Here is a 23,599-nt window from a genome sequence, read left to right on the forward strand (position 1 = left end):
GCTATTGGGCTTCGAATCAAGCACTTTGAGAGCCTGTTTGTAGACAGAATGAATGGGTTTTAACAGCAAGCTTCGGCCCAACTAGTCAAGCAGTATGTTAAGTGGGGGAGTATCATAGATTTGAAGTAAAGTTTTGCTAGTCAAATAATTTCGTATAAGTCAGAAATTAGCTAGGTTTAATTTGGTTATTTTAGTTACCTTTTTCACCTGCTTTTTAAAAGAGAAGTTGGAATCAAGTATGATGCCAAGGTACTTAAAATCAGATACCACCTGGAGCTTCTCCCCTGACACAAAGACATCTGGCTCAGTAGATTCAGATACCACCTGGAGCTTCTCCCCTGACACATAGACATCTGGCTCAGTAGCATCAGATACCACCTGGAGCTTCTCCCCTGACACATAGACATCTGGCTCAGTAGCATCAGATACCACCTGGAGCTTCTCCCCTGACACATAGACATATGACTCAGTAGCATCAGATACCACCTGGAGCTTCTCCCCTGACACATAGACATCTGGCTCAGTAGCATCAGATACCACCTGGAGCTTCTCCTCTGACACATAGACATCTGGCTCAGTGGCATCAGATACCACCTGGAGCTTCTCCCCTGACATAGACATCTGGCTCAGTAGCATCAGATACCACCTGGAGCTTCTCCCCTGACACATAGAAATCTGGCTCAGTAGCATCAGATACCACCTGGAGCTTCTCCCCTGACACATAGACATCTGGCTCAGTAGCATCAGATACCACCTGGAGCTTCTCCCCTGACACATAGACATCTGGCTCAGTAGCATCAGATACCACCTGGAGCTTCTCCCCTGACACATAGACATCTGGCTCAGTAGATTCAGATACCACCTGGAGCTTCTCCCCTGACACATAGACATCTGGCTCAGTAGATTCAGATACCAGCTGGAGCTTCTCCCCTGACACATAGACATCTGGCTCAGTAGCATCAGATACCACCTGGAGCTTCTCCCCTGACACATAGAAATCTGGCTCAGTAGCATCAGATACCACCTGGAGCTTCTCCCTTGACACATAGACATCTGGCTCAGTAGATTCAGATACCACCTGGAGCTTCTCCCCTGACACATAGAGATCTGGCTCAGTAGATTCAGATACCATGTGGAGCTTCTCCCCTGACACATAGACATCTGGCTCAGTAGCATCAGATACCACCTGGAGCTTCTCCCCTGACACATAGACATCTGGCTCAGTAGCATCAGATACCACCTGGAGCTTCTCCCCTGACACATAGACATCTGGCTCAGTAGCATCAGATACCACCTGGAGCTTCTCCCCTGACACATAGACATCTGGCTCAGTAGCATCAGATACCACCTGGAGCTTCTCCCCTGACACATAGACATCTGGCTCAGTAGATTCAGATACCACCTGGAGCTTCTCCCCTGACACATAGACATCTGGCTCAGTAGATTCAGATACCAGCTGGAGCTTCTCCCCTGACACATAGACATCTGGCTCAGTAGCATCAGATACCACCTGGAGCTTCTCCCCTGACACATAGACATCTGGCTCAGTAGCATCAGATACCACCTGGAGCTTCTCCCCTGACACATAGACATCTGGCTCAGTAGCATCAGATACCACCTGGAGCTTCTCCCCTGACACATAGACATCTGGCTCAGTAGATTCAGATACCACCTGGAGCTTCTCCCCTGACACATAGACATCTGGCTCAGTAGATTCAGATACCAGCTGGAGCTTCTCCCCTGACACATAGACATCTGGCTCAGTAGATTCAGATACCACCTGGAGCTTCTCCCCTGACACATAGACATCTGGCTCAGTAGATTCAGATACCAGCTGGAGCTTCTCCCCTGACACATAGACATCTGGCTCAGTAGCAGTTGTCCTCTTTGTGAAGAACATGCAGACAGTTTTTTTCTCATTGAGATGCAAACATGAGTCACTGAGCCACTTTGTAACCTGGACCATTACAGTAGTGAGTTCTTGTGCAACTTGTTGTTTGCTCTTTACATACACAATTATCACTGAATCACCTGCACACATCTGAACTTCAGACCCAGTACAGACAGAAGGTAGGTTGCTGGGGCGGTGGGTAGCCCAGTGGTTAGAGCGTTGGACTAGTAACCAAAAGGTTGCAAGATCAAATCCCTGAGCCGACAAGGTATACATCTGTTGTTCTGCCCCTGAACAAGGCAGTCAACCCACTGTTTCCGAGGCTGACATTAACTGACTTGATTAGTTAAATAAAGATACAGGCTAAACAGTATTTTTTATTTAACTAGGCAAGTCAGTTATTAAGAACAAATTCTTATTTTCAATGACGGCCTAGGAACAGTGGGTTAACTGCCTGTTCAATTAATTAAACCACATTTTCTTCATTTGAGCTTCTAGTCATGAAATCTATGCAGCCTACCCAATCACTTTTTATAGCTACTGTTTACAGGCCTCCTGGCCCATATACAGCTTTCCTCACTGAGTTCCCTGAATTCCTATTGGACCTTGTAGTCATAGCAGATAATATTCTCATTTTTGGTGACTTTAATATTCACATGGAAAAGTCCACAGACCCACTCCAAAAGGCTTTCGGAGCCATCATCGACTCAGTGGGTTTTGTCCAACATGTCTCTGGACCTACTCACTGCCACAGTCATACTCTGGATCTAGTTTTGTCCCATGGAATAAGTTTTGTGGATCTTAATGTTTTTCCTCATAACCCTGGACTATCGGACCACCATTTTATTACGTTTGCAATCGCAACAAATAATCTGCTCAGACCCCAACCAAGGAGCATCAAAAGTCATGCTATACATTTTCAGACAACCCAAAGATTCCTTGATGCTCTTCCAGACTACTTCTGCCTACCCAAGAACGTCAGAGAACAAAAATCAGTTAACCACCTAACTGAGGAACTCAATTTAACCTTGCGCAATACCCTAGTTGCAGTCACAACCCTAAAAACTAAAAACATTTCTCATAAGAAACTAGCTCCTGGTATACAGAAAATATCAGAGCTCTGAAGCTTCCAGAGAATGGGAACAGAAATGGCGCCACACCAAACTGGAAGTCTTCCGACTAGCTTGGAAAGACAGTACCGTGCATTATCGAAGAGCCCTCACTGCTGCTACACCAAACTGGAAGTCTTCCGACTAGCTTGGAAAGACAGTACCGTGCAGTATCGAAGAGCCCTCACTGCTGCTACACCAAACTGGAAGTCTTCCGACTATCTTGGAAAGACAGTACCGTGCAGTATCGAAGAGCCCTCACTGCTGCTACACCAAACTGGAAGTCTTCCGACTATCTTGGAAAGACAGAACCGTATCGAAGAGCCCTCACTGCTGCTACACCAAACTGGAAGTCTTCCGACTATCTTGGAAAGACAGTACCGTGCAGTATCGAAGAGCCCTTACTGCTGCTCCACCAAACTGGAAGTCTTCCGACTAGCTTGGAAAGACAGTACCGTGCAGTACCGAAGAGCCCTCACTGCTGCTCCACCAAACAGGAAGTCTTCCGACTAGCTTGGAAAGACAGTACCGTGCAGTATCGAAGAGCCCTCACTGCTGCTCCATCATCCTATTTTTCCAACTTAATTGAGGAAAAAATAACAATCCGAAATTTATTTTTGTCACAAAGCTAACTAAAAAGCAGCATTCCCCAAGAGAGGATGGCTTTCACTTCAGCAGTAATAAATTAATGAACTTCTTTGAGGGAAAGATCATGATCATTAGAAAGCAAATTACGGACTCCTCTTTAAATCTGCGTATTCCTCCAAAGCTCAGTTGTCCCGAGTCTGCACAACTCTGCCAGGACCTAGGATCAAGGGAGACACTCAAGTGTTTTAGTACTATATCTCTTGACACAATGATGAAAATAATCATGGCCTCTAAACCTTCAAGCTGCATACTGGACCCTATTCCAACTAAACTACTGAAAGAACTGCTTCCTGTGCTTGGCCCTCCTATGTTGAACATAATAAACGGCTCTCTATCCACCGGATGTGTACCAAACTCACTAAAAGTGGCAGTAATAAAGCCTCTCTTGAAAAAGCCAAACCTTGACCCAGAAACTATCGGCCTATATCGAATCTCCCATTCCTTTCAAAAATGTTAGAAAAAGCTGTTGCGCAGCAACTCACTGCCTTCCTGAAGACAAACAATGTATACGAAATGCTTCAGTCTGGTTTTAGACCCCATCATAGCACTGAGACTGCACTTGTGAAGGCAGTAAATGACCTTTTAATGGTGTCAGACCAAGGCTCTGCATCTGTCCTCGTGCTCGTAGACCTTAGTGCTGCTTTTGATACCATCGATCACCACATTCTTTTGGAGAGATTGGAAACCCAAATTGGTCTACACGGACAAGTTCTGGCCTGGTTTAGATCATATTTGTTGGAAATATATAAATTTGTCTCTGTGAATGGTTTGTCCTCTGACAAATCAACTATAAATGTTGGTGTTCCTCAAGGTTCGGTTTTAGGACCACTATTGTTTTCACTATTTATTTTACCTTTTGGGGATGTCATTCGAAAACATAATGTTAACTTTCACTGCTATGCGGATGACACACAGCTGTACATTTGATTGAAACATAAATATATATAAAGCACTAAATAAACTTCAGTTAACCTACAAAGCATTACATGGGCTTGCTCCTGCCTATCTTTCCGATTTGGTCCTACCATACATACCTACACGTACACTACGGTCACAAGACGCAGGCCTCCTAATTGTCCTTAGAATTTCTAAGCAAAAAGCTGGAGGCAGGGCTTTCTCCGATACAGCTCCATTTTTATGGAATGGTCTGCCTACCCATGTGAGAGACGCAGACTCGGTCTCAACCTTTAAGTCTTTACTGAAGACTCATCTCTTCAGTAGGTCATATGATTGAGTGTAGTCTGGCCCAGGAGTGTGAAGGTGAACGGAAAGGCTCTGGAGCAACTAACCGCCCTTGCTGTCTTTGCCTGGCCGGTTCCCCTCTCTCCACTGGAATTTTCTGCCTCTAACCCTATTACAGGGGCTGAGTCACTGGCTTACTGGTGCTCTTCCATACCGTCCCTAGGAGGTGTGCGTCACTTGAGTGGGTTGAGTCGCTGACGTGGTCTTCCTGTCTGGGTTGGTGCCCCCCCTTGGGTTGTGCCGTGGCGGAGATCTTTGTGGGCTATACTCGGCCTTGTCTCAGGATGGTAAGTTGGTGGTTGGAGATATCCCTCTAGTGGTGTGGGGGCTGTGCTTCGGCAAAGTGGGTGGGGTTATATCCTGCCTGTTTGGCCCTGTCCGGGGGATCATCGGATGGTGCCACAGTGTCTCCTGACCCCTCCTGTCTCAGCCTCCAGTATTTATGCTGGAGGTTTATGTGTCGGGGGGCTAGGGTCAGTCTGTTATATCTGTAGTATTTCTCCTGTCTTATCCGGTGTCCTGTCTAAATTGAAGTATGCTCTCTCTAATTCTCTCTTTCTCTCTTTCTTTCTCTCTCTCACTCGGAGGACCTGAACCCTAGGACCATCCCTCAGGACTATCTGGCATGATGACTCTTTGCTGTCCCCAGTCCACCTGGCCGTGCTGCTGCTCCAGTTTCAACTGTTCTGCCTGCGGCTATGGAACCCTGACCTGTTCACCAGACGTGCTACCTGTCCCAGACCTGCTGTTTTCAACTCTCTAGAGTCAGAGATACTCTCAATGATCGGCTATGAAAAGACAACTGACATTTACTCCTGAGGTGCTGACTTGTTACACCCTCGACAACCACTGTGATTGTTATTATTTGATCATGCTTGTCATTTATGAGCATTTGAACATCTTGGCCATGTTCTGTTATAATCTCCACCCGTCACAGCCAGAAGAGGACTGGCCACCCCTCATAGCCTGGTTCCTCTCTAGGTTTCTTCCTAGGTTCTGGCCTTTCTAGGGAGTTTTTCCTAGCCACCATGCTTCTACACCTGCATTGCTTGCTGTTTGGGGTTTTAGGCTGGGTTTCTGTACAGCACTTTAAGATATCAGCTGATGTAAGAAGGGCTATATAAATACATTTGATTTGATTTGATTTGATATTGACATTAGGGAGAGGCATGCGTAGCCGAGTGATTATTGGGTCCAGTGAGTAGCTGGGCGAGCTGGAGACACGGCAATTCAGACAGCGTGCGGGGCGGGGCTAGCAGGCTAGCAGAAGGGCCTTAGAGGGACGTTGCCACGGAAGAAGTCAGTTGTAGCCCCTTCGTGCGGTTACGTTGTCAGACCAGTCGTGATGGATTAACCGTGCTCCGTGTAGTTGAAGGGTCCAGGACAATTGGCAAAATAGGTATAGTAGCCCCGCAAAAATTGCCTGATGAACCTCTTCAGTTAACAGCTGAAAGAGAGAAGGGTGGGCTGGATGTTGATCCTGCTGCTCTGATTGGATAGAGCAAAGCTGTATTTCTCCATCCACACGCTTCACTTCATAATTTCACTTGATCACTTCTCGCATGTTTCGATCTGTTCATTTAGATTGCTTCTGCTTCCTGTTAGCTGCTATGATAAATCAAATGGCGAGGACGTTTGCTAGTATCACAAGTTATCAATGTGCATAATCTCTAACAAGCGGGGCGAGGGTAGTGAAAATACATGCACGATGCACATTCTGACTGAGTTACAGCCAGCTTGTCTGCCCCTTGCAATTTGAGAACACAGAAACACACACCCTTGTTGCTCCTTATCTTCAACCTGTTTTCTCTACCAAGGTGCAGGGAGAAAGATATTTTTCCCGATCACAAGTATCATCCGATCCGACTATCAACTGTCAATTTACCGATATGATTACGAATACGAGTATGGCCAAGTCACCACCACTAGTATTTACGATTGGTCATTACCACCATTGTAAAAGCTGATGTTAGGATCGGCGGGAGAGATGAACAGAGGCGGTAGGAGTGAGTTGGAAATGGCGGCGAGTAGTGAGGACAAAATGGAGGAAATTGAGAAAATGTTGGTGAAGCAACAGCTGTGCTGGAATGCGAACAATACGGGTGTCAGTTCTGATGTTATGGAGCGGGAGGATGAGGGTCAAGGACCGGAATGGTCTGTAGATGAAAGACATAGGAAGGAGAGAGTTCATGATACTGAAAGCAGTGGAGCGTCTAGTAAAGAAAGCATAAAGAGGGTCAAGGTAGGAAGCAAGAGTAGTGATGTGTTGGAGTGGAAAGTGGTGATGGTGTTTGATGAGACCACAGGACCTCATTTAGACACTATCAGATGAACGAATGTCGTAGAGAAAGAGCTAGGTGAAGTCAAATTAGCTTGGTTAATTGGAAATGGTAGATTGTTAATTTTTTGTGTTAGCCAGGCTCAGCAAGAGAAGATTCTGAAAATGGAAAAAATATTAAAAGCCATATCCCTGGTGCTTATGCTAGATCAAGGGGAGTCATCACTGACCTATTTCTCTCCATATCCCCAGATTCCTACCGCAAACTCTGAACATTTTCATCTGGATCTTCGCAACTAGCTAACCACAATCCCGGGTGACCACTCCTGGCTAGCATTTCCATCCCGGAGCAAGCACTAATTAGCCTGAAGCTAATCCGGCCAGGGCTCCGATGCTACCACCGAAGCCCACTCCTGGGCTACAATATCTGGACCCCTTCTACTTCCGGTACGGGGTACGGAACCCCGCCGATCCTCTACGACTGGAATACCGACATAATCTGCCCGAGGACTCCAACAGGCCCCTCAGGCGCGACGCCCGCTGAAGGCCAATTCTGCTAACCTGCTAGGCCTACTAGCTACCTAGAGCTACTTGGAACCCTACTAATTCCACGACTGGTCTATCGACATCACCGCACGAAGGGGCAAAAACAGACTTTCCCCCATCGCGACGTCCCCCAAAGGCTAACTTGCTAGCCCCGGTCTGCTAACTGCTAGCTTGCCTGCCCCAGTCTGCTAACTACTAGCTTGCCTGCCCAGGTCTGCTAATTGCTAGCTCCTGCTAACTGCTTGCTTGCTAACCCGGTCTGCTAACTGCTAGCTTGCCAGCCCCGGTCTGCTAAATGCTAGCTTGCCAGCCCCGGGCTGCTAACTGCTAGCTTGTTTAGCCCCGGCCTACTAACTGTCTGAGTCGCCGTGTCCCCAGCCAGCCCAACCACTCACTGGACCCATATGTTCACCTGGCTTCGATGCCTCTTTCTAATATCAATATGCCTCATCCATTACTGTCCTGGTTAGTGATTATTGTCTTATTTCACTGTAGAGCCTCTAGCCCTGCTCAATATGCCCTAACCAACCATGTTGTCCCACCTCCTTGCACATCTACCATTCCAGTGTTTAATTGCTATATTGTAATTACTTTGCCACCATGGCCTATTCATTGCCTTACCTCCCTTATCCCTTATCTTACCTCATTTGCACTCACTGTATATATACTTTTTGTTTTCTTTTGTTCTACTGTATTATTGACTATGTTTTGTTTATTCCATGTGTAACTCTGTGTTGTTGTATGTGTCAAATTGCTTTGCTTTATCTTGGCTAGCTCGCAGTTGCAAATGAGAACTTGTTCTCAACTAGCCTACCTGGTTAAATAAAGGTGAAATTAAAATAAAATAAAAATCACTGGTATCCCAAAACCTATGTCTATCAATGATATTAAAGAACATGTGAAGGGAGGAAAAGGCCTAAATGTTGATCAGTATGAAAGATGGTCAAAGTAGTGAAAGCCTATCAGTGCTGCTGAAGTTAGAGAAGCTTATGCCTGGGAAAGTACAGGTAGGATTCCTTAGTTTCAATGTTAGAGTATGTGTCCCATATGCACTGCAGTGTTTTCATTGCCAAATAATGGGACATGTTGCTGCTCAGTGTAAAGGAATGAAAAGATGATGGTGAATGTAGGAGCAATGTGAAGGTTAAGTGTTGTAATTGTGGGAGGGAACATAGTCGGGCAGGTGCTTCTGATGGTCTTGGAATGGTTTGGAGGCCTGTTCAGAAATCTGGTGCTCATGAATGTGCGACGTCAAAAGACACTTTGATAATGAATAAAGTTGACTTCATAGCTTTTATTGGTAAGGTTATCAATACGACTCAGGTTGTGGAAAGCAGAAATGCCAGGATAGAAGGGCATTGTGGCTACGGCAAAAGAGATATTGGGGGTAGTAGATGTTACGGTTGAAATGGTTGTTGACATGCTGAACAATCCTAAGGCTGGAGTGTTCCCGCATGATATAGATAAAGTTCAATGGGGTCGGGTGGAGGTTGTGGTTTAAACTAGGGATTTGTTTGGTTTTTAATTTTATTTTCATGGCAGATCATGATTGATCGTACATTCCAACACAGTAGGATGCGACATGAACATAAACGATTGTTTTGCGGACCGCCATGATATTGTAGAAGAAGAAACAGCAGCAGCAGAAGAAGAAGAAGAAGAAGAAGAAGCGTTACAGTTGCTCTCAACCAATCGGAAGTGAGTATTTTTCGCGCTGATTGGGACTCGAACTGAGTTTCCCCGCAAAGCTTTAAATTGAACGGAGTCGGCGTTTTCAAGATGATTCAAACTGACTATTTTCCAATTTGATAACTATTCGAGAAATTCAGCAGGTAATTTAACCAATTACTATGCGTATGAGAGGAGAACGCAACTGTGATCATCTTTCAATAAACGTGTCTGTAATTTAGCATGTCATAGGCACGTAGCTAGCTAATGTTAGCTGAATGTCAATCACTAATCTCGCTAACATGAACTAAGAAACTAGCTACTGTCACTGAGCACCGGTTAATTCCGATCGTTTTCTGATTCGTTTCACTAGCTATGTGAAGTAACAGAACATTGTCATTCTATATCTGTCATGGTTTAGTTGACTTAGCCAATAGCCAGGGACCCTAACTACATAGCTAGCTACGTTAGCTAGCTGTAACTCACGCCAGTTTTTAGTTGTCGCGTCACTATCTCAACATTTCTAATATTTTACCAGAGTGAGAATGTGGCGTCTGATGTGCTTGGTAATGCCTACTACTACTACTGTTGAAGTCTGTTAACTAGCTGGGCTTTCTCAAGTTTCCGCGGCTTTTCTCGGTGGATGATGCTGGCAGTTAGCCGTGGCTAATCAGTGAGTTATAACCATCTGGACCTTGCCTCTACTGATCATTAATTATTGGGACATGGCAGTAGCAAACGAGCCAACCAGAGTGCTTAGACAAATGTGATTATAACTAACCTCATTGTTCTGTGGCTTAGTGAGAACTTAACACGTTTTCTCGTTGCTAGTTAACGTTAGCTGCTACATTTTCAATCATGTGCGGGCGCCCACTAAGGCGCTTATCAGATCAGTTTGCGTTGGTTGATAAGTTTGGTAGTTAGTCAGCAAGTTATCGAGTTAAGCTACTCATCTAAACTGTTCTGATTTGAATGTGGAGCCATTTTAGTGAGTTAACGATGTGGTTTAGCTCTAATTTTATCAGACTGATGTATCGTTTAGTTAGTTGTTTGCTGAAGTCGACAGCAGACTAGAATTCTGCCAGCAGCGCACACGATGACGTCACCTTTCGTATGGTAATGCAGAAACCTTCAAAATAAAAGGCCACGTTTCATGACATTAATATGGATAACTCGTTGAAATCATATTGAATTTTAATCAATGGGCACTTTTATTGTGCCAAAAAGAAAATGCAGTAAGTCATTTGTGAGAAAATATATATATATATATATATATATATGGTTTTAAAAATATCACTTTCGGCCGTGATTGGGACGTTTCATGAAATTGTAACAGGGCGGCGCGCAATTGTTCCAGCATTGGCCAGTGTAACCGGTGTGAAATTGCTAGTCAGCAGGGTGCGCGCTAATAGCGTTTCAATCGGTGACGTCACTCGCTCTGAGACCTTGAAGTAGTTGTTCCCCTTGGGCTGCCGTGGCTTTTCTGGAGCGATGTGTAACGATGCTTCAAGGGTGACAGTTGTCTGTGCAGTGGGTCCCCGATTTGAGCCCAGAGGGACGGAAGCTATACTGTTACACCGGGGTAGGGCGTTATTGTAAATAAGATTTTGTTCTTAATTAACTGACTTGCCTAGTTCAATAAAGGTTACACACCACACTGACCAAAAAGTCGTTGTTCATTTGTTCAGTCTCAACCAGGACTTCATCATACATGTCAAGCAGTGAAGTTTCAGCTCTGTCCGTGTCCTCTTCCTCGGTGTGCACTGTCACTGTGTCCGTTTCCTTCTTGTCCAGTCATGTCTGTCCGTGGCCTCTTCCTCGGTGTGCACTGTCACTGTGTCCGTTTCCTTCTTGTCCAGTCATGTCTGTCCGTGGCCTCTTCCTCGGTGTGCACTGTCACTGTGTCCGTTTCCATCTTGTCCAGCCATGTCTGTCCGTGGTCTCTTCCTCGGTGTGCACTGTCACTGTCCGTTTCCATCTTGTCCAGCCATGTCTGTCTGTGTCCTCTCTTCCTCGGTGCGCACTGACACGGTGTCCGTTTCCATCTTGTCCAGCTGTGTATGTAACATTTCACGTAAAACCTGTTTCTTGTCTGCATCGAAGTAGCAGTCCTTGTACCTAGCATCGAGCATGGTGGCGACACGGTAAAGAGAATGCCACCGACTCGCTTGTTCACAGCCTGTTGGCAGTTTTGTTGAGCAGGTGTTTCAATGCCATGACAGAGGGTATCACGTCTGCTGCAGACACAGTTGATGAATGTTCGAATGGAGTTAGCTAGTGTTCATGTGCCATTGAAATGGCATCAGCGGTATGACAACAAGCACATTCATGAGCATGTAATACTACTTTCCTCAGTACGACTTCCTCGACGACCCACTGTGCTGTCAGACTCGGCATGCTCATGGGGCTGTTATCCCTGGTCCAAATGTCTGTCTTGAAGCTAATAGCAGTGATGCTATTACTGTGTAACTCCGGTAGGGCAACATCGGAAAAATAGTGCACTTCGTAGTGTGTACCAGTGCTCGACCAGTCAGCGAAAGCCAACATCACCCACGACAGAACGGTTGATTGTCAAGGGCAATGAATTCCATTATCTTGTCGTTAATGGATTTCGTCTTTGAGTTGTCGCGCTGAAATACTTCTTACTCTTTCAAATGACTGCTGGACTTGTTGACTCCTCGATCCACACAGCAGACATTGGGCTATGTTAGGAAGGCTGTGTTATATAGGTATGCACGTCAGCTTTGACATCTGTGTTGCACATCGGGTCGATGTCGGCATTTTTAGCTAATATCGGCCGATTCCAATATCCCTAACTGGTATAAATAATACTTATTTGTAATATTGTATGTCAAATTATCCATTCATATTTCCAAACACTTGTACTGTACTAGAGTTAAAAAAAAAAAAAAAGATCTGTATTTACAAAGTTGAATGCCTTTTCAGGAGTGCTCTTAATAAAATGTCAATCCTATCGTGCTGCAGGAAGAAGGGTAATCTAGAACAGCTGTAGTTGTGAATGTTTTCACCTGTTGATCAAGCTTGTTGCCAATTGTTTTGACTTTCTCGGTATTGTCATTCTGCAGTCTTTGTTTGAAAATTCCTATTTTGAGTCGATTAACAATGCCCTCTGGCTTTTCAAAATATTGTGCTACTACACAGTGTATGAACCAAATAAAACAGGTTCATCAACATTTTAATGTAGACAATGTGATATCTTCTAGACCAGTGGTTCCCAACTTTTTCTGAACCGTGGAACACCTTGATGTGATTTACAATTCTGTGGCACTCCTACAATTTCTCTGTGTATTTATTGATAATGACCTCCATCTCTCCATGTATTTATTGGTAATCATCTGTTTTCTCTAACAAATATTTTTTATTGCTTATCTTGGGCTCCAAGTGGTGCATTGCCTTATACCGCTGCATCTCATCGCAAGAGGCGTCACTATAGTACCTGGTTCGAATCCAGGCGGCGTAACAATTGGCCCAGCGTCGTCTGGATTTGGCCAGAGTAGGCCGTCATTGTAAATAAGAATTTGTTCATAACTGTCTTGTCTAGTTAAAAAGGATTTATTTGAAATATTTTCTTAGTTCCTTACCCATGATGGTTCATTTGTGTGTACACCTTTTAAGAGCGAATCTAAATCAGAAAAAAAAATGTAGCTGTGGTAAAATATGTTTTAGTTTTGAACAGTTTGGGCTACAGAGGAGTGGTTTTCTGTATTGAAAAGGTGCAACCATGGACACGAAGCCACTGTTTGTTTCTAGAGCAGAGGCTGTGGTATAGCTAAGCCCAGAGCCATATATTAACAAATAAATTACTAAACCCTATCAGACTTAGTTGTGATAACTGTTTTTATAGACAAAAGTAAAATGATACAAATGACTTTGCTGGTGATGCGCACCCCTCAGGTGATAACAACAGCCTGAGCACACTGGACTGGAACCAACTATACAGATGGAACCATGTGTAACCATTGAATGTGTTATCTGACCAACTCTAGTGCTCCCAAGTCAACTTCACATGTTTATAAGTGAGGGTTCAAAAAATTAGTCAAGATTAGGAAAAGTTTTGCAGCACACCTGAGAGTTCCTCAAGCAGCACACCGGTTGGAACCATTGGTATAAATTCAGTCACACACCTGTGTGTATTTCCATTTCGAAGAGTAGATGTAAATATTATTTTGATAGTCTAGTTAATAGAATGACAACATTAAGTTTAATTTAATAATTAGACAGATCGAAACTGACTTAAAGTGGAAGTTTTTATTTAAGGTCCTTGTGCTTTGGACCATAAGGAGTAATTCATTATTTCTCTCCTTCCCCCTCTGTGCTGTAGCTGAGTGAGGTTGGATGGGATGGACAGTAAGGGACGGTCTGGGATGGACAGTACCAGTATGGGGCAGTCTCTGCCCTCGATGCCAGAGGCCCTCAACCCAGTCAGCATGAATCAGCTGTCTGAACCCCTGGGGGGGAGGATGGGTCGGGGTGGGGGTGATCTGGGGGCGGACCCGACCCTGCTGATGGACAAGGCAGCTGCCCAGTTGGCCGTGACGCTCCAGGACAGTGTTCTAAACAACATGGCTGCCCATGGTCATAACCATAACAACCACAGGCACGAGAGGCTGAAGGACCTGACGTCCCTCATGCTGAACGGCGACCAGGACAAGCTGCCCAAGCTGTGCCACCCTGAGCCCCCCACCCTGAAGGGTGCTGAGGCCCCCCCCTCCCACCCCAGCCCCCAGAGGAAGGCCACCTCCCCCGAGATTAAACTGAAGATCACCAAGCCGTGCTGTGGAGAGGGGCCCAACCTGCCTGTGGATACTGAGGGCTTCGTGGCTCTTGCCAGCAAGGAGGGGAGGAGAAAGAGAAGACCCATTAAACTCAAACACAGCTCTGCCTCTAACCCTGTTCCTGTGGAGGTGTCTGCTGCCAGTCAGCCAGAGGGCACTGCTGCCCCACAACAGGTGGGGGAGCTCCACTTCTCTAGTTCAATACAATGTTATTCTGTAGTAGACCATAAAAGAGAACATGAACTGTATCTTTATCTGCCTTAACACTTTGGATTATAGAAAGTCTTCTTGTTGCTCTATCAAGATGAACAGTAGATCAACTTCATCTTACACTCCTTGTGAGTCCTTGTTTCTGAGAGTCCTCCTGATTTCCAGCGTTGTTTTGGTTCTGACCGCGTGTTGTGGTTTCTCTCAGATCCAGCAGGCCAGTACTCTGGTGGAGGAGGAAGAGAGCCTGGAGGAGGAGGAAGAGAGCCTGGAGGAGGAGGAAGAGAGCCTGGAGGAGGAGAGCCTGGAGGAGCAGTCTATCCCTGTCCATGTAGGGTTCTCCGTGGGTGATGTGGTGTGGACCAAGGTGCCAGGTTATCCCTGGTGGCCCTGCATGGTGTCCACTGATCCAGAACTCAACACACACCTCAAACACAAAGGTACTACACACCTCAAACACAATGCAGTGTTGTACTACAGACACACACTGATCTTCCAGGTTCTGATATGGTTTTGCTCCTTTTATTTCCTCAGCAATTAACAGCCGGACAGCTGGAGTCATGTACCACGTCCAGTATTTTGGAGACACCCTGGAGAGAGGCTACATCTTTGAGAAGAACATGGTGTCATTCAGGGGGGAGGAGCAATATGTCGAGCTCTGCCATGGCGACATACAACCTTCCTCCCGGGTCGTCCAGGGGAAGGTCAGATGTGATTTATTTGGATCCCCATTAGTTAACACCAATGGGAACAGCTAGTCTCACTGGGGTCTCCATTAGTCCATTAGTCCAAACCAATGGGGACAGCTAGACTCACTGGAGTCTCCATTAGTCCACACCAATGGGGACAGCTAGTCTCACTGGGGTCTCCATTAGTCCAAACCAATGGGGACAGCTAGACTCACTGGGGTCTCCATTAGTCCACACCAATGGGGACAGCTAGTCTCATGGGGTCTCCATTAGTCAACACCAATGGGGACAGCTAGTCTCACTGGGGTCTCCGTTAGTCCATTAGTCCAAACCAATGGGGACAGCTAGACTCACTGGGGTCTCCATTAGTCCACACCAATGGGGACAGCTAGACTCACTGGGGTCTCCATTAGTCAACACCAATGGGGACAGCTAGACTCAGTGGGGTCTCCATTAGTCAACACCAATTGGGACAGCTAGTCTCACTGGGGTCTCCGTTAGTCAACACCAATGGGGACAGCTAGTCTTACTGGGGTCTCCGTTAGTCAACACCAATGGGGACAGCTAGTCTTACTGGGGTCTCTGTTAGTCAACACCAATGGGGACAGCTAGTCTCACTGGGGTCTCCATTAGTCAACACCAATGGGGACAGCTAGTCTCACTGGGGTCTCCATTAGTCAACACCAATTGGGACAGCTAGACTCACTGGGGTCTCCATCAGTCAACACCAATTGGGACAGCTAGACTCACTGGGGTCTCCATTAGTCAACACCAATGGGGACAGCTAGACTCACTGGGGTCTCCATTAGTCAACACCAATGGGGACAGCTAGACTCACTGGGGTCTCCATTAGTCAACACCAAAGGGGACAGCTAGTCTCACTGGGGTCTCCGTTAGTCAACACCAATGGGGACAGCTAGTCTCACTGGGGTCTCCATTAGTCCACACCAAAGGGGACAGCTAGACTCACTGGGGTCTCCATTAGTCAACACCAATGGGGACAGCTAGACTCACTGGGGTCTCCGTTAGTCCACACCAATTGGGACAGCTAGTCTCACTGGGGTCTCCATCAGTCAACACCAATGGGGACAGCTAGTCTCACTGGGGTCTCCATTAGTCAACACCAATGGGGACAACTAGTCTCACTGGGGTCTCCGTTAGTCCACACCAATTGGGACAGCTAGACTCACTGGGGTCTCCGTTAGTCCACACCAATTGGGACAGCTAGTCTCACTGGGGTCTCCATCAGTCAACACCAATTGGGACAGCTAGTCTTACTGGGGTCTCCGTTAGTCAACACCAATGGGGACAGCTAGTCTTACTGGGGTCTCTGTTAGTCAACACCAATGGGGACAGCTAGTCTCACTGGGGTCTCCATTAGTCAACACCAATGGGGACAGCTAGTCTCACTGGGGTCTCCATTAGTCAACACCAATTGGGACAGCTAGACTCACTGGGGTCTCCATCAGTCAACACCAATTGGGACAGCTAGACTCACTGGGGTCTCCATTAGTCAACACCAATGGGGACAGCTAGACTCACTGGGGTCTCCATTAGTCAACACCAATGGGGACAGCTAGACTCACTGGGGTCTCCATTAGTCAACACCAAAGGGGACAGCTAGTCTCACTGGGGTCTCCGTTAGTCAACACCAATGGGGACAGCTAGACTCACTGGGGTCTCCGTTAGTCCACACCAATTGGGACAGCTAGTCTCACTGGGGTCTCCATTAGTCAACACCAATGGGGACAGCTAGTCTCACTGGGGTCTCCATTAGTCAACACCAATGGGGACAACTAGTCTCACTGGGGTCTCCGTTAGTCCACACCAATTGGGACAGCTAGACTCACTGGGGTCTCCGTTAGTCCACACCAATTGGGACAGCTAGTCTCACTGGGGTCTCCATCAGTCAACACCAATTGGGACAGCTAGTCTCACTGGGGTCTCCGTTAGTCCACACCAATTGGGACAGCTAGTCTTACTGGGGTCTCCGTTAGTCAACACCAATGGGGACAGCTAGACTCACTGGGGTCTCCATCAGTCAACACCAATTGGGACAGCTAGTCTCACTGGGGTCTCCGTTAGTCCACACCAATTGGGACAGCTAGTCTCACTGGAGTCTCCGTTAGTCCACACCAATTGGGACAGCTAGTCTCACTGGGGTCTCCATCAGTCAACACCAATTGAGACAGCTAGTCTCACTGGGGTCTCCGTTAGTCCACACCAATTGGGACAGCTAGTCTTACTGGGGTCTCCGTTAGTCAACACCAATGGGGACAGCTAGTCTCACTGGGGTCTCCGTTAGTCAACACCAATTGGGACAGCTAGTCTCACTGGGGTCTCCATTAGTCCACACCAATTGGGACAGCTAGACTCACTGGGGTCTGACACATAACGAAAAATACATTACAGACAAAAGACTTTACCATTTCCATTTAAAAACAGGACCATGTAGTGTGCGTGTGCATCTATCAGTTCCACATACATGTCAGTTCATACACACACAAGTAGGTCACATGGGGGAGAGGCGTTGTGCCTTGAGGTGTTTGTCTTTTGAAACCAGGTTTGCTGTTCACCTGCGCCATATTAGAAGGGAGTTCCATGCACTCATGGCTCTGTATAGTACTGTACGTTTCCTTGAATTTGTTCTGGACCCGGTTACTGAAAAGGTAGCATGCCCTGGTGGCATGTCTGGTGGGGTCAGTCTGGTGGGGTCAGTCTGGTGGGGTCAGTGCTGTGTGTAAGTTGACTATGCAAACAATTTGGAATTTCCAACATAATGTTTCTTATAAAAACAAGTGACGTGGTCAGTATTTCCTCAACTCTTAGCCAAGACAGACTGACATGCATAGTATTAATATCATCCCTCTGATTACAATGAAGAGCAAGACGTGCCTCTCTGTTATGGGGCCAGCTGCAGCTTAACTAGGTCTTTCCTACAGAACTGGACCACACGACTGGACAATAATCAAGATGAGGTAAAACTAGAGACTGCAGGACTTTGGAGTGTGGTGTCAAAAAAGCAGAGCATCTCTTTATTACGGCCAGACCACTTCCCATATTTACAACCATTGAATCTATATGTTTTGACCATGACAGTTTACAATCTAAGGCAACACCGAGTAATTTAGTCTCCTCAACTTGTTCAACAGCCATAGAATTCATGACCAGATTCAGCTGAGGTCTAGAACTTAGGGAAGATTTCTACCAAATATATTGCTGTTCGTTTTAGAGGTTCAGGACCAGTTTATTACTGGCCACCCATTCCAAAACAGACTGCAACTCTTTGTTAAGGGTTTCAGTGACTTCATTGGCTGTGGTTGCTGATGTGTAAATGATTCAATCATCTGCATACATGTACACACATGCTTTGTTTAATGCCAGTGGCAGGTCATGGGTAACAATAGAAAAGAGTAGAGGGCCTAGAGAGCTGCCCTGCGGTGCACCACGCATTACATGTTTGACATTAGAAAAGCTTCCATTAAAGAAAACCCTCTTTCTATTAGATAGCTCTGAATCCACGATATGGCAGAGGTTGAAAAGCCATAACACACATGTTTTTTCAACAACAGGTTATGGTCAATAATATAAAAAGGCTGCACTGAAATCTAACAGTACAGCTCCCACAATCTTCTTCTTATCAATTTCTTTCAACCAATCAGTCATTTGTGTCAGTGCAGTACATGTTGAGTGCCCTTCTCTAGAAGCATGCTGAACGTCTGTTGTTAATTTGTTTACAGAGAAACAGCATTATATTTGATAAAACACAATTTCTTTCCCAACAGTTAGCTAAGAGTTGACAGCAAGCTGATTGGTCTAATGTTAGAACCAATAAAGGCTGCTTTACCACGCATGGGTAGCGGAATGACTTTGGCTTCCCGCCACGCCTGAGTGCAAAGTTTTCCAAATTCATATAAAAACATTTTTTTTCCTTATCTGCGTAAGTATTCAGACCCTTTGCTATGAGTCTCGAAATTGAGCTCAGGTGCATCCTGATTCCATTGGTCATCCTTGAGATGTTTCTACAACTTGTTTGGAGTCCACCTGTGGTAAATTCAATTGATTGGACATGATTTGGGAAGGCACACACCTGTCAATGTAATGTTCCACAGTTGACAGTGCATGTCCGAGCAAAAACTAAGCCACCTGAGCTCAATATTGAGTCGCATAGCAAAGGGAATACTTATGTAAATAAGGTATTTCTGTATTATTTTTAATACATTCGCTAACATTTCTAAAAACCTGTTTTTGCGTTGTCATTTTGTGGTATTGTGTCTAGATTTCTGCCGGACAACATGTATTTAATCCATGTTAGTATAAGGCTGTAACTAGATGTGGAAAAAGTCAAGGGGTCAATTCTTTCTGATGGTAATACATTTGCTTGATAACGAAGTAGAACACTTGATTCTTATGATACAGGTGTTTGGAACATTGCGCTAAAACATTAATTCAAATTATTTAGATATTTTGTCCAGCCCTAACATTAACTATCTTCCACTAGTAATTCAGAGCTCTACTGTCAATCTGAGCTCTACTGTCCTCTATCCCCAGAGTACCACTCCGTCCGTTCCTCGTAAGCTCCATGCCCAGTGGGTGGTGGGCATCACTCAGGCCAAGGAGGCTGCCAGCCTGGCCCTGGAGGAACGCCTGGTCAAGTACACCTTTACCCACGATAGTGACGGACCACACCTCAACCCCCGCGTGCTGGCTAAGCTTTACCCTGCTGAGCCTGGCCAATATCCTGTACCATCCAGGCGGATCCCCCTGCCCCCCAGCCCTGCCAACCCCCAGGCAGACAGCAGCACTTCCCTGGGGAAGAAGAGAGGAGGCCCCAGAAAAACAGATGGGAAACGGAAGCAGACTACTTTTACACAGAAAAAGAAAGATAACATGGTGGTCTCCCCTAAAGGACCAACACAGATGCCGTTTCAGGTCTGGAATAACTAGCATATACTGCTTCTTACCTCAATGTTTATGGTCTATGTAGTATGTTATTTACAGACCAATGTATTGACAGGTATAAAATTGTGTTTTCGGGTGTTTCTGCTGATCTTTGTTGTCCTAAGTTTTGAAGTACCGTGTTTGTAGGATGGCCTCTCCACCACCTCAGAGACTGAACTACTTGAATCTCAGAGCCAGAAGAGGTCCACACTGAGAACTGAGAAGAAGAGATCCAAAGTGGTTATTGTGACTACACACATTCCAGAAACTCCGTCACCTGCACCCACAGCGATAGGTAAGTTAGGGTCATATCAACATGTCCTCTGTTTCTCTGTGGTCAGTTTATAGGTATTATTTAGCTTATTGAAACTAGAGTTGTCAGCAAATGTGTGTTTTCCTCCTCTAGCTAAGAAGGTTCCAATACTAAAACACTTCCTATTTTTTGTCGTTCAGGTTTTGTAATTCTTTTGTTTACATCTGTTTGGTGTGTAATAAATATTTCAGATTTTATTTTTGATTTTTTCCTGTGAAGCACATTGCGTTGCATTCCATGTCTGAAATGTGCTGTTTATATAAAAATTGATTTGATTAAAGAACAGCTAAAGGAAGGTGGGCTGTTGTTGATATCAACTCGGTCCATTATTTCCATAGGGCCTCTTGTTGGGTTCTCAACAAACAGAGTAAAAACTCAAACGGATGACTAGGAAAAGCTCAAACCAAGTTGATTCACCCACTGGGTCAAACAGCTTTAAAGACAAAGACATGTTTATACATGCACATATCCTTATACCCGCATACTAGGAGGAGTCAACTCCCTGTACATCTAGACAGGCAATACATCTCTGCTAGTCAGGAACTTAATTGGTTCCTCTCACTGGTGTAGTCATGGCCCCGCCTCCTGCTAGAACCTATGGGCGTGGAAGTATATGTGTGTGTCATAGGACTGTTCCTTCAAACTTCATCTCACCTGACCTCGGGACGAATTCGTCACTCCTCCCAATCCACAGCTGTCCTACCTTATCAGTGACTGAAACCAGACTGTTGCCTTTGCCTCTCTCAGGAGCTATGAGATTTAACAATAACATGTTTTGGCAAATGGGTCTTCCAAATGGACAATGACCCCAAGCATACTTCCAAAGTTGTGGCAAAATGGCTTAAGGACAACAAAGTCAAGGTATTGGAGTGGCCATCACAAAGCCCTGATCTCAATCTTATAGACAATGTGTGGGCAGAACTGAAAAAGCGTGTGCGAGCAAGGAGGCCTACAAACCTGACTCAGTTACACCAGCTCTGTCTGGAGGAATGGGCCACAATTCACCCAACTTATTGTGGAAAGCTTGTGGAATGCTATCCGAAATGTTTAACCCAAGTTAAACAATTTTAATGCTACCAAATACTAATTGAGTTTATGTAAACCTCTGACCCACTGGGATTGTGATGAAAGAAATTAAAGCTGAAATAAATCATTCTCTCAACTATTATTCTGACATTTTACATTCTTGAAATAAAGTGGTGATCCTAACTGACCTAAGACAGGGAATGTTACTAGGATTAAATGTCAGGAATTGTGAAAAACTGAGTTTAAATGTATTTGGCTAAGGTGTATGTAAACTTCCGACTTCAACTGTATGTATGTATTACATGACAATTACAACAATACTGAGTGAACAATGAACACTTATTTTAACTTAATATAATACGTAAAAACAATTTAATCTCAAATAAAAAATTAAACATGTTCAATTTGATTTAAATAATGAAAAAACAACGTGTTGGAGAAGAAAGTAAAAGTGCAATATGTGCCATGTAAGAAAGCTAACGTTTCAGTTCCTTGCTCAGAACATGAGAACATATGAAAGCTGGTGGTTCCTTTTAACATGAGTCTTCAATATTCCCAGGTAAGAAGTTTTAGGTTGTAGTTATTATAGGACTACAGGCTAGTTAGGTTAACTAACAGAACAAGCTAGTTAACTACACATGGCTGATGAAATTACTAGGTTAACTCGTGAATATGTGAAGGTTGATGTTTTTTTATAAGATAAGTTTAATGCTAGCTAGCAACTTACCTTGGCTTCTTGCAGCCACAAGGTCTGTTTGATGCTGCACTCGCGTAACAGGTGGTCAGCCTGCCACGCTGTCTCCTCGTGGATTGCAATGTAATCGGCGTCCAGAAAAGCAGATTACCGATTGTTATGAAAACTTGAAATCTACCCTAATTAATCGGCCATGCTGATTAATCAGTCGACCTCTACTCTGGTGGCATGTCTTGTGGGGTATGTATGGGTGTCCGAGCTGTGTGCTAGTAATTTAAACAGACATATCGGTACATTCAGCTTGTCAACACTTCTTACAAAAACAAGTAGTGATGATGTCAATATCTCTTCCACTTTGAGCCATGAGAGATTGACATTCACATCATTAATGCTAGCTCCCTGTATACTTTTAAGGGCCAGCTGTGCTGCCCTGTTCTGAGCCAACTGCAATTTTCCTAAGTCCCTCTTTGTGGCACCTGACCACACGACTGAACAGTAGTCAAGGTGCGACAAAACCAGGGCCTGTAGGACCTGCCTTGTTAATAATGCTGTTAATTAAGAAGGTAGAAACTAGGGCCTAGTACCTGCCTTGTTAATAATGCTGTTAATTCGCTAAGGCCCTATCCTGGTCCGCACACGTCGCTAAGGCCCTATCCTGGTCCGCACACGTCGCTAAGGCCCTATCCTGGTCCGCACACGTCGCTAAGGCCCTATCCTGGTCTTTGGCACCGGCTCTATGCACACACAAACACAAACACATTGATGCCACACACACACGCTCAGACATACACACTTTTACACTCTTGACATACGCTGCTGTGACTTGTTATATTATCTATCCTGATTGCCTGGTCACTTTTACCCCTACCTACATGTACATAAACTCAGAAAAAAAGAAACGTCCCCTCACTGTCAACTGTGTTTATTTTCAACAAACTTAACATGTGTAAATATTTATATGAACATAAGATTCAAGAACTGAGACATAAACTGAATAAGTTCCACAGACATGTGACTAACAGAAATGGAATAATGTGTCCCTGAACAAAGGGGGGTCAAAATCAAAGTAACAGTCAGTATCTGGTGTGGCCACCAGCTGCATTAAGTACTGCAGTGCATCTCCACCTCACGGACAGCACCAGATCCGTACTGTGAGATGTTACCCCACTCTTCCACCAAGGTTCCTGGACATTTCTGGGGGGAATGGCCCTAGCCCTCACCCTTTGATCCAACAGGTCCCAGACGTGCTCAATGGGATTGAGATCTGGGCTCTTCGCTGGTCATGACAGGACACTGATATTACTGTCTTGCAGGAAATCACCCACAGAACGAGGAGTATGGCTGGTGGCATTGTCATGCTGGAGGGTCATGTCAGGATGATCCTGCAGGAAGGATACCACATGAGGGAGGAGGATGTCTTCCCTGTAATGCATAGCGATGAGATTGCCTGCAATGACAACAAGCTCAGTCCGATGATGTTGTGACACAGCTCCCCAGACCATGATGGACTCTCCACCTCCAAATCGATCCCGCTCCAGAGTACAGGCCTCG

The 23,599-nt window shown here is 45.3% G+C and overlaps 1 protein-coding gene across 4 annotated transcripts in view; it reads left to right on the top strand.

Moving 5' to 3' along the window:
* The first annotated feature begins 8,946 nt into the window (after window positions 1-8,946).
* Window positions 8,947-23,599, top strand: part of nsd2 (nuclear receptor binding SET domain protein 2) — a 71,007-nt gene continuing 56,354 nt past the window's right edge. The window contains exons 1-6 of one of the 4 annotated variants that reach the window (XM_036962378.1): window positions 8,947-9,412; window positions 13,725-14,352; window positions 14,594-14,825; window positions 14,920-15,089; window positions 19,626-20,006; window positions 20,163-20,310. In XM_036962378.1, coding sequence (XP_036818273.1) covers window positions 13,744-14,352; window positions 14,594-14,825; window positions 14,920-15,089; window positions 19,626-20,006; window positions 20,163-20,310 — 1,540 coding nt within the window. In that variant the 5' untranslated portion in view covers window positions 8,947-9,412; window positions 13,725-13,743. Of the gene's footprint in view, window positions 9,547-9,610; window positions 10,056-13,724; window positions 14,353-14,593; window positions 14,826-14,919; window positions 15,090-19,625; window positions 20,007-20,162; window positions 20,311-23,599 lie in introns of those variants that run through there. The other 3 variants (XM_036962377.1, XM_036962379.1, XM_036962380.1) reach the window with 3 other exon arrangements.

Source organism: Oncorhynchus mykiss, chromosome 25, assembly GCF_013265735.2.
Source record: "Oncorhynchus mykiss isolate Arlee chromosome 25, USDA_OmykA_1.1, whole genome shotgun sequence".
Lineage (NCBI taxonomy): Eukaryota > Metazoa > Chordata > Actinopteri > Salmoniformes > Salmonidae > Oncorhynchus > Oncorhynchus mykiss.